The sequence below is a fragment of the Bombina bombina genome, chromosome 3 (assembly GCF_027579735.1).
Source record: "Bombina bombina isolate aBomBom1 chromosome 3, aBomBom1.pri, whole genome shotgun sequence".
In the NCBI taxonomy this organism is placed as follows: Eukaryota; Metazoa; Chordata; class Amphibia; order Anura; family Bombinatoridae; genus Bombina; species Bombina bombina.
This window is the reverse complement of record NC_069501.1, coordinates 37,691,210-37,709,269: the sequence shown is the minus strand read 5'-3', so window position 1 is coordinate 37,709,269 and position 18,060 is coordinate 37,691,210. Positions and strand designations below refer to the sequence as shown.

Below are 18,060 nucleotides of genomic sequence, written 5' to 3'. Positions count from 1 at the left end.
TTTTAGTGTTTGCAATGCGGGAGGGCCTCGGTTTAGGGGTTAATAGGTAGTTTATGGGTGTTTAGTGTACTTTGTAACAGTTTAGTTATGAGTTTTATGGTACAGCTTTGTAGAGTAAAACTCATAACTACTGACTTTAGATGGCGGTACGGATCTTGTCATTTTAGGCTGTACCGCTCACTTTTTAGCCTCACAGCAAAACTCGTAATACCGGCGCTATGGGAGTCCCATTGAAAAAGGACTTTTTTTAAAATGCGGTACTGACGTTGTGTGACAGCCAAAAAAGTGTGCGTACAGCTATTCTGACAAGACTTGTAATAGCAGTGGTAGGGAAAAAGCATCGTTATGAAGCATCGAGAGGCGTAACTAGAAACCACAGGGCCCAGGTGCAAGAATCTAAGAAGGGCCCCCCCTCCCCCCTCCAAAAAAAAGGTGAATTAAATACATATTTTTTTTTTTACATTTAACACAGAAAAAAATATGAATCAGATTACATGTCTGCAAAAGGAGGTACCCTGTGCCCACAGTCTGTGAGATGGTCTGACCCCCTATTACTGTATATATATAGTGACACTATTTAACCCCCCAGTACTGTATATAGTGAGTCAGTGACACAGTCTGTAATCTGCCGGTGAGATGGCTGGCCTGACCCTACTCACCCCAGTACTTTATAAAGTGACCACAGTAGTCAGTGACATGGTCCACCCCCCCATACTGTATATAGTGGTACTGTATAGTGACACTGTTTACCCCCTGCCCCCCATGCTGTAGTAACAAGGTGTGTAATTTGCTGGTTCCACAAACATACACACATACATGCATAAATACACACAGTCACATACATACATACACACACACAAATATATGCATAAATACACACACAGTCACATACATACATACACACACACACACATACATGTATAAATACACACAAAGTCACATACATACACACATACACACACACATACATGTATAAATACACACACAGTCACATACATACACACACACACACACATACATGTATAAATACACACACAGTCACATACATACACACATACATGCATAAATACACACACAGTCACATACATACACACACCATACACACACACACATAAACACCAATGGGTAAAACAGAAACACTAACCCCTGTAGTCATGAATTCATGAAGAAAAGACATTTGTGGAGGAACCAAGTGGAAACCCAAATTGGCCTTTACCGGAAGCCACTTTGAAATGTTTACATTAGTATCGAGCCTTCTCATAACCGTTCTCTGAACTTTAAGAATATCTCTATAAAGAGGATGAGCATATATATCATTCCCCAAATCTTTATCTAAGGCACGTATTACATAATTCAGTGAAAACAAAAGAATTCCTCTGAAGGTGAGAACCTATTAGTTTGATGTAACCAGTCAATAGGAAGCCTCAATATTGCAGCATAATTGTAACTCTTCAAATTTGGTAAAGTCAAGCCCCCTTTTAAGTATGGTAAATACAAATTAGAGAGTTTGATCCTTGGTTTCTTTCCGGACCATTGAGAAAACAATAGGAGATCTTGATTTTTTATCAACAGTGGGAACATTCTCAAAACATATATAACAAACATAAATAAACTAATTTTCCCTGACAGGGAGACCAGAAGTCCCTCCCAACACCTTAAGCTGTTTCTACTTTTATTTATTATTATCGCCAAAACATTCTACCCATACCACTTCCCAGGTTCTACAGATATGGGCAATCCTAAATATGAAAGTGAACTAGTTTTAGAAAAGGGGAGAGTAAAATTATCTTCTGGCTTCTTAAGCCACAAGATTTTAGATTTAGAAAAGTTTGTCTTGTAGCCCAAAATCAAACTATACTCCTCCAAAAGATTAATAATTTGTGGTGTATAAAATGTCAGCTCTGTAACAAAAAATAATAAATTGTCCGCAAATAAAAGAGTTCTGTTTGACGTTGGTCCCATGTTTATGCCAGGAAGTAGTTCTCTTAGTCTCACCTCTTAGTCTCACTGCCAAGGGTTCTAAAATGAAATCAAACAATAAAGGGGATAAGGGGCATCCTTGACGGGTCCCCCTTGAAAGTGAAAAAGAATTAGATAAGTCATTATTAATCAACAATGTTGCCTTTGCTTTAGAATAAATAGATTCCACAGTTTTCAAAAAGTTTCCTATTAATCCAAACCTGCTCAGAGTCTCAGACATAAACTTCCACTCTACCCTGTCGAAGGCCTTCTCTGCATCCAGAAATAGTAGGAAAGCCTCCGGCAGGGAGGAGTGGTTCTTGTCATAAAAACAAATAGTGTGCAAAATCTTTCTGACGTTAAATTCTGAGGACCTGCCAGAAACATCCCACTTGATCAGGATGAATTACACTAGTTAAAATAGATTTCAATCTTTCGGCGAAAATTTTCATAATTTTTTTGTAGTCTAGATTTAAAAGAGAAATTGGCTTGTATGAGGCAATTTCTGCTAAATCTTTTCCTTGCTTTTTTAGAAAAAATCAAGTAGAACTCTAACGGCAAGTTATCTGGTCCCGGAGTTTTCCCTCGAGCCATTTAATTTATTATTTTGAGAATTTCATCCTCTTCAATTGATCCCAGGCAGAGCTGATAGATGCCTTAGTGGTGCCTTGGGGATTCAGCCTAGCTTACATTTTATCACCGTTACTACTTCTACCTCGTGTAGTGGCACACATCAAGCAGGAGCGAGCTTCGGACATCCTGATTGCTCCTTTATGGCCACGGAGGACATGGTTTGCGGATCTGGTGGGGATGTCATCCTCTCTGCCATGGAGGTTACCCTGTCGCAGGGATCTGCTGGAACAGGTTCCCTTTCAACATCAAAATCTCGTTTCTCTGAGGCTGACTGCGTGGAGATTGAACGCTTAGTCTTAGCCAAGAGAGGTTTTTCTGAAAGTGTGATTGATACTCTAATTCAGGCAAGAAACCCAGTCACTCGTCGCATTTGCCATAAGGTGTGGAGGACTTACTTGTCCTGGTGTGAGAAACACGGATATCCTTGGCACAAGGTGAAGGTATCCAGGATTCTGTTTTTTCTCCAAGAAGGATTGGTGAAGAGTCTTGCTGCCAATTTCTTAAAGGGACAGATTTCGGCTTTATCAGTCTTGTTTCACAGGAGACTCGCTGAGCTTCCTGGCATTCAATCTTTTGTTCAGGCTCTGTCTAGAATCAGACCTGTCTTTAGGCAGTCTGCTTCCCTATGGAGCTTAAACTTGGTCCTTAAGGTATTGCAGAGGGTTCCGTTTGAGACTATGCATTCTATTGACATTAAGATTCTGTCCTGGAAGGTTCTCTTTCTGTTGGCCATTGCATCGGCACGCAGAGTATCTGAGCTGGCTGCCTTGCAATTCGAGCCACTTTATTTGGTCTTTCATTTGGATAAGGCTGTTCTTACCGGTTTGTGGTTTCTTCCCAAGGCGGTGTCTAACTGTAACATCAATCAGGAAATAATTGTTCCTTCTTTGTGTCCTAACCCTTCTTCTTCTAAGGAGAGGTTACTTCATAATCTGGATGTGGTTCGGGCCTTAAAGTTCTATCTTCAGGCTACAAAGGATTTCAGACAGTCTACATCTCTTTTTGTGGTGTATTTCGATAAGCGCAAGGGGCAGAGGGCCTCTTCTACTTCTTTGTTCTTTTGGTTGAGGAGCTTGATTTGCTTGGCCTATGAGACAGCGGGACATAAGCCTCCTCAGAGGATCACGGCTCAACTGGCTTCGTCTTGGGCCTTCAAGAACGAAGCCTTTATGAAGCAGATTTGTAAGGAGGCTACCTGGTCCTCCTTACACACTTTTACAAAGTTTTACAAATTTGACGTTTTTGCTTCTGTGGAAGCTGTTTTTGGGATAAAGGTTTTACAGGCTGTGGTGCCCTCAGATTAGGGTCCGCCTTTTTACCCTTCCAGTTTCATTCAGTGTCCTCTAAAGCTTGGGTATATGTTTCCCAAAAGTAATGAATGAAGCAACGCGTTTCTCAGCACAAAGTGGCTGTTTCCTCAGGCATCTGAGGAAACAGCCACTTTGTGCTGAGAAAGAGTTGCAATCTGTTACAACATTGGGTTTTTTTTTTTTTTTAAATATATTTTTTATTGAAGTTTCAACAAACAAGGAAATTCAAAATATAACATTTGCCCATGCATTAAATAGACATCTGAGTATAACACGCAATGATATGATATAACATATGGGTTATCCATGTGGCTGGTAAAGGAATGACTATACCAGGTAGTGAATTGAATCCAGCGTTTTAGGATTTACAGAGATATTCTTACAGTAGTGATATTTAAAGATTGGCCTGAACTAATAGGAACCCATGCTATGTCTAGAGAGGTATTAAATATAAGTCTGGGCAGATAGTAATGAGACTTCATTTTATATTTTAGTGATTGGGATCTAATCTCCACCCTTATGTAATGAATAAGATAGAAAGTCCTGTCTTGATGTGGGGAATTAGTATTGAGGATGACCACAAAGGGGTCACGGAGAACCTGAAGGAAGAGGGGTTGCAGTGGGCCAGAGCCACTTGAAATAAGGGAGGGGAGGGGAGGGGGAGGAAAAAGCAGGGAGGGCGGAGCCTGTTATGATGGGGCAACAGGATGAGATTAGCTATGGGAGAGAGTATCTCTCAGTAACGTTATGTGGGGGGAGGGGCGTTAGTACATAGTGTATACCATGAAAACGGGTATCTTCCAAGCCCCATATATGCATAAATAACCTCAGCATACTAACGGGACTACTGACCCAACTATAGAGGTAGAGGGATATAGCTATTAAAGCATAGCTATAGTTAAACCCTACATATTATTTGGTAATAAAAATAATAACTAGCCTGATAGACTACCAATGCAGCTGTGGAAAACTGTAGGCTTATAGTGGTTGATATAGGGTATGTCTAGGGAAGAGGCCTTGAGAAGCTATAGGGTTGAGTTTATAAATTGTGGCCACCAATGTGACGATAGGGTTAAATCTACCTATACTTATAGCGGAATAAAAACCTCTCTGCCCCACTATATTCCCATGTGAGTGCAGTGAAAGGAGCGAATATTATAAAGGCAAAATTGAAACATACAAAGTATATCTAACCTATATTACCTAAGAGTAACATCTCAGCTCATTTTAAGAATAACAACAAAATTAAAAGATGCTAACTGCAAGTGTTAATGCTTCAGGCACTACACTATCTACAACAGTAACCATAAAGAATCCCTATCATCAGAGGGGGATTGGCATTCTCGATATATATAAAGTACTGAAAAACTATTGTGGTGTGCTAAACAATCTATTAGCTAAATTAAAAAAAAAAAAAAAAAAAGAAATAAAAGAAAAAGAGAAGAACATGCAACACTTTAAATCCATATGATAGGAGCTAGGTATCTAAACTTGCATCTGTTGCTAAAGTAACTTCAATTTGAACAATGGCATATAAAATATGACTATAGTACATGTAAAAAAGTATTCCATAAGGATTTAACATTATTAACACTGCGTATATTTCCAAATCATAGTAAGTCTTTATGCAAGAGGCTGTCTCTAAAGTCAAGAGTGTGGGAAAACAATCTAGCAAGATTTAATAAGTTGAGTCTCTGGCTAGTTGGCTAAGGATCCATATTTTATAGTAGAATTATTACCCCTCATCAGATTTGCACACATATAGCGTTGGGCAGGCCCGTGTTGTAGGGGGGATCCTTATAAGTCCTGTTTGCTCTCATTAAAGTGCCTCAAAAATAATGGGCTGAAATGGGTGATAATAGGGCTGTTGAAAGAGCTATGAGACTCTGTACACAGACGTAGCCGTAGTACCACTATAAGTTCACTCCTGAAGTAAAGATATAAGCCGTCAGCACCCATGGTATTCATAGCCAACAATACAAGCCACCTGGGTCAAAAGGGTCTTGTGGGGAGCCAGTAGAATATTTCTTGCCTCTTCTACATAGAATTGATAACCGTAAGTTCTTATTTGGTTCCGACAGCATAGGAGCAGGTAAATGGAGGGTAGAACATGAAGTCTGCAAATCCGCCATGACCAAATACCCTAGCGAGGTTGTTCGCAGCTGCTTTGCGCGCCCCCACACATTTCCCCCGGCACCCTCCGTATGGCTACTTAACTTGTAAGCGACTCTAGTGCGGCTAGCAGTAATCTTTCTGCTCCTCAGCTCCATTCCGGTCGGCCGCCCCGGAACAGGAGTAAAACACAGAGCTGTGTGTGTCTTAAGAAGATCTGGTGCCGGGGGAGTAGCGGAGTGGGAATCTACGTCAGAAGGCCTAGTGTGAGGCGGGTATGTAACACCGCTGATCTTATCACTTCTCTCGCTGTAGAGACAGGGAGGCTGTGAGACATGATCCTCTGTTGTTAGGCATTCCGCAATGTTAGGGTCAGCTTCCTGTACCTCCCCATCAGGAGAAAAGCATCGGGCAAGAGACTCAAACTGCGCATCCATGCGGAGCCCTAGAGCGGCGAGCGCGGCCCAAATCTGCGAGTCCATCTTCTCCAGCCAGTCCCAATCGTATCCGATTATTAATAGTGTCCAGCTAGTGCTCCTTCATGTACTGTACAGCTTAAATCCATCTTATTCATTGAAGGCTTGGGTTTTGAGGGATTTTAGTGAAGGTTAATGTATTAATTGAGCAGGAGCTCTCAAACCTGCGTCTGCTCAGCTTCAAGGTTGGCTCCGCCCCCCACAACATTGGTTTTTATATTACCATATGGGTAATGTTATACACCCCATTGTTTTTTAACTTTGTTTTAAAATAAATATATGTTTTACCATATGGAAGCCTGAGTCTGTCCTTTCCATCATATCATCTGTATATCCTGGATTGCCACATCTTGGGCCTTCAAGAATGAAGCCTTTATGAAGCAGATTTGTAAGGCGACTACCTGGTCCTCCTTACACACTTTTACAAAGTTTTACAAATTTGACGTTTTTGCTTCTGTGGAAACTGTTTTTGGGATAAAGGTTTTACAGGCTGTGGTGCCCTCAGATTAGGGTCCGCCTTTTTACCCTTCCGGTTTCATTCAGTGTCCTCTAAAGCTTGGGTATATGTTTCCCAAAAGTAATGAATGAAGCAACGCGTTTCTCAGCACAAAGTGGCCTGCGCCACTTAGCACATTTGGTGCTGCTCCTTTTGTGAGTATTATTTCAGATTGTAATCTGTTACTTTATCCATCATACCAGTGTTGCACTAGGAGGCACCCACTGTCTTCGTGATTCTATTCACAGATTTCTGGATAAAAAAAATAGCTTTTTTGGATTTACAAGCTAAAGACTAGAGTAACAAATGATTTCCACATGTATCATATGTATAGCTTTGCCTTATTCTGATATAACAGTAATGTGATATAGACTGACTTAAATAGGGCATAGGCAGGTTGTATAGGCAAATCACCCTTCTTTATAATTCTAGCAGAATCCACATTAAAGCTTGGCGGTGTGAATAAGTTATATTAAGTGAACTAGACTAATAGCACTGTGTATTCTTTTGCTTTGTGCTTTATATGAATGTTAGGTTGCTTTTACATTGTTTCCTCTGTGTCTGCCTAGGTATTAACTGTTTTTCTAATAAACTTTTTTGTTTTGATATTGGACCTGTTTGTGCAGCCCTGTTCTATTTCTTGTCCATTATTGTGGTGGTGGTTCCTGCCTAACTTGGGTTAGCACCCTGCCTGATCGTGTCAGATTGCAGCTTGTTGACATTTTTTATGACGTCATTCTCCCACAACCATTGACTCGGTGCAGGACGCTTGCTGTTGTGGTTGACTGTACTGCCTGAATAGAACTTTTCCACTCTGTGACTCTTTAATGATATCTAATTTAAACATTTTCGGCACTAATAGCTTCCTTCCTCACTGCAGGGATTCTATAAAGTTTATTCTTACACTCGGTTCAGTAACAATTTCATGTTTAAGAACATTGGTCCTACCTGGCACCATGGAATACACATCCCAATTCCTTCTAATAAAATTCCTTACTTCCTGTTTCTCATAGGGAGACAGTGTTTCTGCAATATTCACCTCAGGATCTTTAAACAGATTCGTAGAAACTGTTGTAGTGGTTAAAACCTGTCTGGTCCTTCCAAGGCGTCAGCAGGTTAATATGATATATATGCTCTGGGTTCCTTCTACCAGGTTGTCTCACTTTATAATTTACCTAACTAATTTGCTCAATAATTTTATATGGCAGGAAGCAAGGAACTTGTTCTCTACTGTAGGAGTAAGGACCAACACCCTGTCTCCTGGATGAAAAACTGTAGTCTAGCACTCTGGTTGTAGAAAGTCTTCTGGACCTCCTGTGCTTTCTGCATATGTCCCTTTACTATAGGCATGACAGCTGACCTATGTGCTCGATAACATTGTGGTATGTTTGGGTTATATTGTTGTTCCCAAGTTTCTTTGGCTATATCTAGTAGTCCTTGAGGATGTCATGCATATAAAATCTTGAAAGGGGGAAAACCAGTGGATGATTGTGACACCTCCTGTATCGGGAACATCAAATAAGACAACAAACAATACCAATTTTTTCCATCCTTATTATTCACTTTCCTTAGCATACTTTTTAGAGTTTTATTGAATCCTTCTACCAGACCATCAGTCTGGAGATGATAAACAGATGTTTTAAGATATTTAATCTTGATTACCCTGGTCAGTCACAATTTCTTTAGGAATGACCACCCTGCTAAACATTAGCATTAGTTATGTTGCTATTAATTTAGCAGATGTATTACATAACTGCTTCTGGATATTTTGTGGCATAGTCTAAAATTACCAGTATATATTGGTGCCCCTTTTCTATTTTTACCAGCAAACCTACCAAGTCCAAGGCAATTCTTTCAAATGACACCTCTATTATAGGCAATGGTATTATAGGGGCTGTACGCTGACACTTAGGGCAAGATGAGCTTTTAACAGGTATTGAAGCAAAATCCAGGCCAATAGAACCTTTGTAGGACTCTCTTGTCTTCTCAATGCCTAAATGTCCTCTCAGTATGTGGATGTGCAAGATTTAGTACTGTGTGTCTGAAAGGTTGTGGAACTTGCAGATATTTTAATACATCAGTGCATTTTCTTATAACTCTGTAAATCAAATAATTTACAACCTCAAAATAAGGATAAGAAAGAACCCTATCTGGCTGTACAGGAGTGTCATTAGAAACTGGAATATTCTTTCTATCTTCTATCAGAGTGGGTTCTTCCCATTGTGCTTTTCTAAAGTTAACAGGACAGACATCTAGCTCTGGTATTCTACTGTCATGTTCCTGACTGCCACCTGGTTCATCACTATTTTTTCTGTACCTTCTCCTACTAAAGCATATACAACATTTCCGTTATCTCTTAATTTTGTTTCTCACATTCTAGATCAGAAAAGGGAAATACATTTTGAGAACCAACCCCATAAATTTGAAAACTGGGGAAAACCTTTTTCCTAATACTATTTGGGCTATCTACCACACAACTCTGTCATTTGTAGAACCATAAAAACTTTCAATGTCAACCATTGCTGTGGGATATTCTTGTTTGTCCCTATGAACACAAATAATACCAATTTCCTGAAATCTATCAATATTTGATTCAGGCATAGGAATTTTGCTACCAATGTAGCCATACTACCTGAATCTAATGTTTTTATAGTTTTACCATTCACAATCACATAACATATCTGAGGATTGTGACAACAATTTGTAATAGCAGATTCTATGTATTAACCTACATGAATTTTGTCCACCAGCACTAACCATGTTGCATTGCATTGGTTCATCTATTCAAGAACAATCTTTTGCTTTATGACCCAGTTCATTATATCAAAAACATTTTATAGCATAGTCTGTCCCCCACATATATCCTTGTAAATACTAGGTTTTGCAGCATCTTGATTTCTCACTCTCTGCACTCACTCTGTTCCAGCAGGCTTTTCCTCCTCAGCAACATATCTCTCCACCAGACCAATCAACTTGATTTGCAGACTGGAACTCACTCTGACTGACCCAATGTCGCACAGCAGCAGATAAACCTGTCAGGGACTGCTCCATCACAAGGAGTTCCACAATATGGCTGGAATAAATAACATCTGGTTGTAGCCACTTGGATCGAGATCTATAAGATCAAATATCTGAGACTGGAAAGGTTTCTCTGGATAGAAGGTCCATGCATGCATTATTTGGGCACACACTGCTATAGTCATTGCCAGCCTTGCCAGTAAGTCTCCTGCTTGTTCTGGCTCCAAATTATAAAAGGCCTTCTGGTTTTCTTACAAATCTATAACTACAAAATCAAAACTTTTACAAAATAAAATATTTTACGAAAACACAGACAAATCCCATTCTTAATTCAACCCTTTTGGTTCAAGAGTTTCAAATTCATATATCCAAAAGGATTCTTTCTGCTTAAGCAACAACTCCCTATCCCACCTCTATGTGCTTTATTAACATGATCAATGATTTGAAACTTAAGCTAATTGAATTGCCAGCTTTCAAAATATGATAAGCAAGAGGGGCTTTCAAATTACCAGTGCGGATATTACTTTTGTGTTCAATAATGCGGTCCTTGACACTTCTTGTGGACTCGCCTATATAAACCCCATCACATAGACACTTAATCATATAAATGATGAACATGGTTAAACAAGTAAAAACATGTTTTATATCATACTTTTTGCCTGTGTGAGGATGATAAAACACTGATCCTTTGGTCATGTTTCTACAACATGAACACGCCAAACACGGGTAACAACCTACATTCTTAGTAGTTATATACCTAGGGCCAGATTTTATATTAGACCATGCGTCTGCTTTCATCAATTTAGTTTTAGTATTAGTGCCCCTCTTATAAGCAGGCATGGGGCATTTTTGAAATTCTTGTATACCATGATTACAACTAGTCAGCACACCTCAGTGTTTCCTAATGATACGTTGGATTTCTTTACTCTGAGGATTATATTCTGACACAAATATAAGCCTACCATCTTTGTTATCATTATTTACAGTTCTAACTCTAATATTCTTAGGTTTCAATAAATTGGATCTAGAAATAAACCTCAGTTTTTATTTAATCATTAATCAAAATTTTAGGATAACCCCTTTCTTTAAATCTGTCCCCCATCTCTTTTAATCTTTTGTCCACTAAATTCTCATCTGAGACAATCTTATTTACCCGTAACATTTGACTATGGGGGAGACTTTTAATCAAAGAGTTGGGAAGGATCACTGTCATATCTCAGTAGACTATTACGGTCAGTACTTTTAAAAAATAAATCAGTATTAAATGAATGAAGGAATGTAGGTATATAAATCTTTATTGCATGTTTGTTTGGCATGAATAGGGGATAATACCCTGAAATGTCGCCTGTTTTGTCTCAGTAATGACTGAATAAAAGTTTTTTGCTGTCACCTTCCTGCTCTTTTTGTATACTGTACTAGGGTCTTAGGGCAGTGACCCTTAGGTGATGTGCATTACCTATCCTGAGTGCTGGAATGCTGTTTAATTTTTGCTGTATTTGTTACTGCCTGTTCCTGTGCACCAGGCTGGAGAAAATGGAGGAGAGATAAGATGCCTGTAAAAAAATTTCTTACTCTGACTTTGAGGCAGCAAGAATTACTACCCTTACTAAGGGTTCGAGAGAATTTCGAAAAACAGCCCCTTTGGAACTTACATCAAAAGAATTAGAAAAATTATCTAAGAAGAACTTAGCGTATGATTTACACGCTACTACCTTGGCCGAATACCACTGGGTCAAGCGTATCCCAAGGGGCCTACGAATGAATGCCAGACCAACGCTAATGAGGGATAATCAAGATTATTGTAACAGATTTGAGCAAATCCTGAATAAATGTTCCATGGACATAATAGTGCTGACTGTGGGATGTCTTAACAGAAAGATCGAAGAACAAAGCACTAAGTTGGCAGATATGGAGAAAGAACTTCAAAAAATCCTACCTTTAGAAAAGTTTGACAAACTTACACTGGAGGTGAATAATAAGATTGCAGAGTTAAAAAAGATCATTGAAGAATGCAAACGTATGAAATTTGCGAGGGATGAACAAGATTACTCTTCAGGTAGAATCAACAGATGGCGCTATGACTCTGAGGGCGCCAGACGGAGGTATACGTTCAATACGCAAAGACGTCAAGGTCGTAGTCAGGCAGAGTGGCAGTAGCACTGAGTCTCCTGATACCTGGCCGGGGGAATCGGGTCACGAAAGAGGCGCGGAGGGTGCAAACACTAGCAGGCCCAGATATGGAAGCCAAAAAGAAAACTGGCAGACCATTGCGGTCCGGACGCCGCCACTAGATTCCTTACACACTGCCTCCCCGGCATTGGAAGAAGAAAACATCATAGACAGCGTGCCCACTACTGATTACATAAGCACTAAAGCCCTTACAAATAATGTTATCAATATCTCTAACTATCCACAGTCTATCTGAGAATGAACTCGAACTTTTGAGCAAAGGGTTTTCTTTTTGCCTGGAAAAGATTTGTAATTTTTTTCAGTTACAATTTTTTTTTCCAGAACCTTAAAACCATGAGCTGGGAAAATAAATCAATCCCTATGTCTGAGAGTCCTGCAATCCATTTAAAACAGCTGGGGCTAAAATAGAAAAGTTTCTTTATTCCTAGTTCTGTTAACCACAGTATAGAAATATTTTTTTCATCACTTGTACAACATGATTTAGTAAAATTACAAATCAGAACAGAGAAATATAGAAATACTGAGATATAGCGCTGCGGAATCTGTTGGCGCTCTACAAATAACCGATAATAAAAAATAATAATATAAACATAAAAAACAAATATTTCTGATAAATATTTTGTAGCTTTGCAAAATCTTCAGAATCCATCTGATATTATTCTGAAAAGGGCATGTAGGGCATGGCTGACGTGAGCCTTGAGTAAAGTAATATACAGCTTTAGGGAGAGGACATTGTGTGACATCTACTGTCCCACTCTTCCCTTGTCATTTTCTGGCTGTCCAGTATCCACATTAAAAAATGTACTCTTAAACCAGAAAGAGAAAGAAAATTGCAAATTCACTTCCAATACAGGACACCTGTAAACCTTTCAAAGGAATGGTAAAGAGAATTGATGTCAGAAGATGTTTACTGTTCTTGAAGGATCTGAAAAAAAATGTTTTTAAAGGGCTGTTTTGCAACTAAAACAAGTTTTAAAATGTATAAATGTATGTTCTTAAACAAATCTTTTCATTCATATGTGGTGTGTGCATATATATGTATATATAAATTATATATATGGGTGGACCACTTTAAAGGGATACTGAACCCAATTTTTTTCATTCGTGATTGAGATAGAGCATGCAATTTTAAGCAACTTTCTAATTTACTCCTATTATCCATTTTTCTTCATTTTCTTGCTATCTTTATTTGAAAAAGAAGGCATCTCTGCTTTTTTTTGGGGTTCAGAACTCTGGAGAGCACTTTTTTATTGGTGGATGAATTTATCCACCAATCAGCAAGGACAGCCCAGGTTGTTCCCCAAAAATGGGCCTGCATCTAAACTTACATTCTTGCATTTAAAATAAAGATACCAAGAGAATGAAGAAAAATTGATAATAGGAGTAAATTAGAAAGTTGCTTAAAATGTCATGCTCTATCTGAATCATGAAAGAAAAAATTTGGGCACAGTGTCCCTTTAAGTTTTGAGAACGTTAAATATATGCAGAGTCACTGCAATGTTGTTATTGTGGTGATATTTTAACAGCAGACCCAAACTACATATTTATTATCGATTGAATGTAAGGCTCTACTGTTCATAACCATGGAACAGTGTTGATAGGTCTCAATACAAACTTATAGGCTAGTTTGCTAAAATACCATGATTAATTCTGTCATCGGTAAAGAACATTTCTCTTAATTAAAAACATAGTAACTGAAAAAGACTGTGTTAAAGGTCACACTTCCGGTGGCTTAAAGGGGGTTGCCACACCTACTTCCGTTAAATCCAGAAGCGAGTTACATCTTTCTCCAATCAAAAAACGTCTTTCATTTTTTTCCTCACCCAAAACCAAAAGCCCCCTGCGCTGATGAAGACGGACAAGAGCTAAACCTATCAGAATTTGGAATACAGACGTAGACCGTAAATATTATATCAAAATAATTGTAATTGGATAGAAATACTAATTTGTGACTAATATAACCAATCACGAATAAGTAGAGAGATAAGGGGAGAAGCTTAGAGAGCGCTGAGTGTGGTTTGGAATCAGCTGCAATTGGCCAGCTAGACATGTGTCACCGCCTACTTTGAAAACAGTGCTCGCTGATTGGTTTTCAGACACTGGCTAGTGCAGTGGGCGGGTTGAACAGTGTGTGGGACGTCATTGAGGAACTAGCTTTGATCCCCTTCATCTCTTATGCGTATTCACCATACAGATTTACGCAGTTTTCGTAGAGCAAGCTCCGTTTTTCGCGTAGGGTGTTACGTCACTGTAGGGAGAGGGAGGAGAGCATTGCAGGAAAAAAAAACTACAGGCAAATGCGGTCAGTTGGACTGAGAGTGACAAAGGGAAAGATACCGAACTGGAAGCGACGAATACAGGAGGAAATACTAGTTTCTCGCCGTACGGTGGGAATACCGTGCAGCGCTCTCTATCCCGGTGATATCTAATGCTAGATACCCAGTGTGATCCCCCGCGGGCACTTTATACTCATCACACCCGGCGTTGACGGAATACAAGAGGATTCCTGTGGGAAAGAAAAGCGAGTAGACGGATTTTTTCTGCGGAAGATAGGCTTCCGTGGGTTTCTAGTCACATTTCTGTTGTGTGTAGTGGGGTGCCCTCCAGGCCGCCATTTTGAGGGTCCCCTGTGAGGAGGAGAAGGCTGGGCCTGGTTGGGGATTGAGGAAGGAGCCGCCATGACTGCTGCTGACTGTGTCTTGGCCTGTGTGTGACAGATACCTACTCTCAGAGCAATACAGTGAGGCAGACCCCCTGCTGCCAGCGGGTTAATACAGTGAGCCTGACCCCATGGCGATTCAGTGAGCCTTGCCCCCTCCTCTACAGCCACCAGTAAGGCTGACCACCTCTGCTGCCACCAGGGCATCATATTAAGGCAGACCCCCCGGTTCCAACAGGGCCACCAAGTGAAGCCTATAACCTTGCTGCTACAGTGGCAATACACTGATCCCCCTGCTGTCACTTGGTTCCTTCCCGATACTGACAGATTCCCCTTCTATTTCAAGGGCATTACAGTGAGGCTGGTCTTATTGCTCCCCATATTCATACATTAATTCCAATCCAGCTCCCACAGTAAGACAACCCCCCTTTTTGGCCCAAGGAAAAAATATATTGTTAGATATCCACCTGGTGAGGAGGTTGTTGAGACCCCTCACCCTGCAAGAGCAGCTGCCCCCCACTTACCTCAATCATCCAGACTGAAAATCTTAGAAATATATATTTATATAGAAATATCTCTATATTGTAATATTTCATAGAGCACTAATCAGTGCAGCATCTGTTTCTTAGTGTCTGTTTTATCCTTTCATGGCTCTGTGACCCCCCTAGGTGCCATATTGTATGTACCACTGGACAGAGATCGAGGGATGGTGTATAAGGAGTGACTTGAGTCGGAGGGTAAGGTGATTATAACAAGGCACCCAGAGACCACATCCCAGCTTTTGTAACCCCCTATTTTATAAGTAAGGGGCAAGATACTGTTTGTTTGGTAGGGGGTCTTCATGATCTTGTCCTCTGCCTGGCTTTGGTAACACAGTGAGGAGGCGGTGAGGGAGGAACTGTAGCATCATGTCGGGGAGGCCGAGAACCACTTCCTTTGCAGAAAGCTGCAAACCAGTGCAACAGCCGTCATCTTTTGGCAGCATGAAAGTCAGCCGTGAGTATCGGTTTCTATATCAGATTTGATTAACTCTGTATTGTGAAATAATAAATGAGCGCAAATGTTTTATGTTTCCGATAGCTGTCAGTCACTTGTGGTGCCCCTAGACCTTCCATGTCACATTCACAAGTACAAGTGTGTATTAGTTAATCATCCCCCAGAACCTTTAGTCTCTGGTTATGGGCCTGACAAGGATACATTTTGAGTCTAAATCACCTTTTTTCAGTGGTCAACCTGTTTCTATGAGGCTTAGGAGTCCATCAGACCATAGAGGAGTATAATATATATGTATTTTTTTTTGTGTCTTAGTTTTTTAAAGTATGTAGACTAATCTGAACTTTTGAAGGGACATTCTACCCGTTATTTGTCCTACATATTGCGCGCATACACTATTTTTCTTATGCTGTGAAGTCATTCTGATAGGATTAGTTACATGAAGGGTTAAAACTAGCTAAAATATATGGTGCTTGATAGGTATTCCACAGACTAACTGTATGCTGGGATGGCACACCCAAACGTCTAACCTCTCTTGCCTTTTACACCAGTGTCAGGGTGGGCAACATGCAGCACTTGATCTCCCCCATATGACATGCTCCAGCTTTTTTATTAAGCTAGGGTGGTGTAACTTTTCTCTCCTGGTTAAGGAAATATTAGTGGCAAGATGTATCCATGGTGACTAGTTTAAATAGCATTTCTGTGTGTTTTTTTTCTCTCTGAAGGTGCTGCAGAGCATTTTCATCTTGCTCTCTAGTCTAAATATAGGGCTTTATAGAGCAGCTGTCAACTGACACTGTTTAACTATAAACACATTTTATTTTTTTTCCCACCAGCCAGGAATTGTTTAGAGCTATCCCCTGCCAGGCAACACATACAAATAGGGTATTTCTACATTTCCTTAATCATTTTTTTGTGGCTGTCAAAGGGTTAAGCATATGTATAATTGGGTGGAGAAGCCTCTTGGTGCAGAGTGGTACATGACTGCAGACTCCTGGTAGTAAAAGGGTTAAGTGATATGGAGAGGCCTGGGATGCACTGAACACCAAGATGCTGTTTAGGCTGCATATTACATTATGGTCCAGCTGTTTGCACCAATCAAATGGAATTGTTGGTTAGTTAGTTCATTCTACATGTAATAGATCAGCAGTGCTTCCTTTGTATTGTTCCTTATGCAGACAGCCCCACCTTAAAGCCAGGATACATCTCCTGTGTGGCATCAGCTGGCCTTTCATACTAAGGGAACCGGTATATCATCCCCCAACGCCTCCCTGGTATTCAAATCTATGTATTTTATCCCATTACTGAGCAGCAACCAAACCTTAGGGTCTAATGACGGTGTTCCATCAGTGGGCCTACCAGACAGGTCCGTACCCCCTCCCTCTATAAAATGATGAAGCGGTCCTCCCTCCAACCCCACCCATTTTAACCTTGGATAGGCATAGATAATGGTTTGTCCATAAACAGGGCTCCATCCCAGTGCTCTGTCTCAGCTTTGCATTGATTCATTTATTTGTCCTTCCTGGGAATGGAAGAACAAGCTGCTGCCCATGTTAAAGGCCTCCCTGGCAGTTAGATCTGAGTTGAGTCCGTAGGCCCCAGATTTCTCTTCTGTTTCACTTTACTTAATGAGGCACTTTGATTTATATAATGAAATCTTGGTATGCAGTGGTATAAAGCCATAACATATATTGTGTACATTTTATTGTAAAATGCATTCTTACTTTTTTTTTTTACCCTCTTCATTACTTATTTGCAGATGATGATGACACTTATTTACGTAATTTCTATTTTTTTTTTTTAAATGAAAATAAACCCATAATGTGACCAAAGGCCTACTGTATTCTGCATTAAAGGGACACTGAACCCACATTTTTTCTTTTGTGATTCATATAGAGCATGCAATTTTAAGCAACTTTCTAATTTACTCCTATTAATTTTTCTTTGTTCTGTTGCTATCTTTTTTTGAAAAAGGCATCAGCTAAGGAGCCAACCAATTTTTGGTTCAGACCCATGGACAGCACTTGTTTATTGGTGCTGTCGAATCAGCAAGGGCAACCCAGGTTGTTCACCAAAAATAGGCTGTCATCTAAACCTACATTCTTGCTTTTCAAATAAAGATACCAAGAGAATAAAGCAAATTTGATAATAGGAGTAAATTAGAAAGTTGCTTAAAATTGCATGCTCTATCTGAATAACGAAAGAGAAAATTTG

The 18,060-nt window shown here is 39.9% G+C and overlaps 1 protein-coding gene across 1 annotated transcript in view; it reads left to right on the top strand.

The window, feature by feature from the left end:
* Positions 1–14,394: 14,394 nt before the first annotated feature.
* GSK3B (glycogen synthase kinase 3 beta) overlaps positions 14,395–18,060 on the top strand; it is a 541,759-nt gene continuing 538,093 nt past the window's right edge. Inside the window, 1 exon segment of the mRNA XM_053705134.1 lies at positions 14,395–15,849. Within this exon segment, the coding sequence (XP_053561109.1) occupies positions 15,762–15,849 (88 nt within the window). The 5' untranslated portion in view covers positions 14,395–15,761.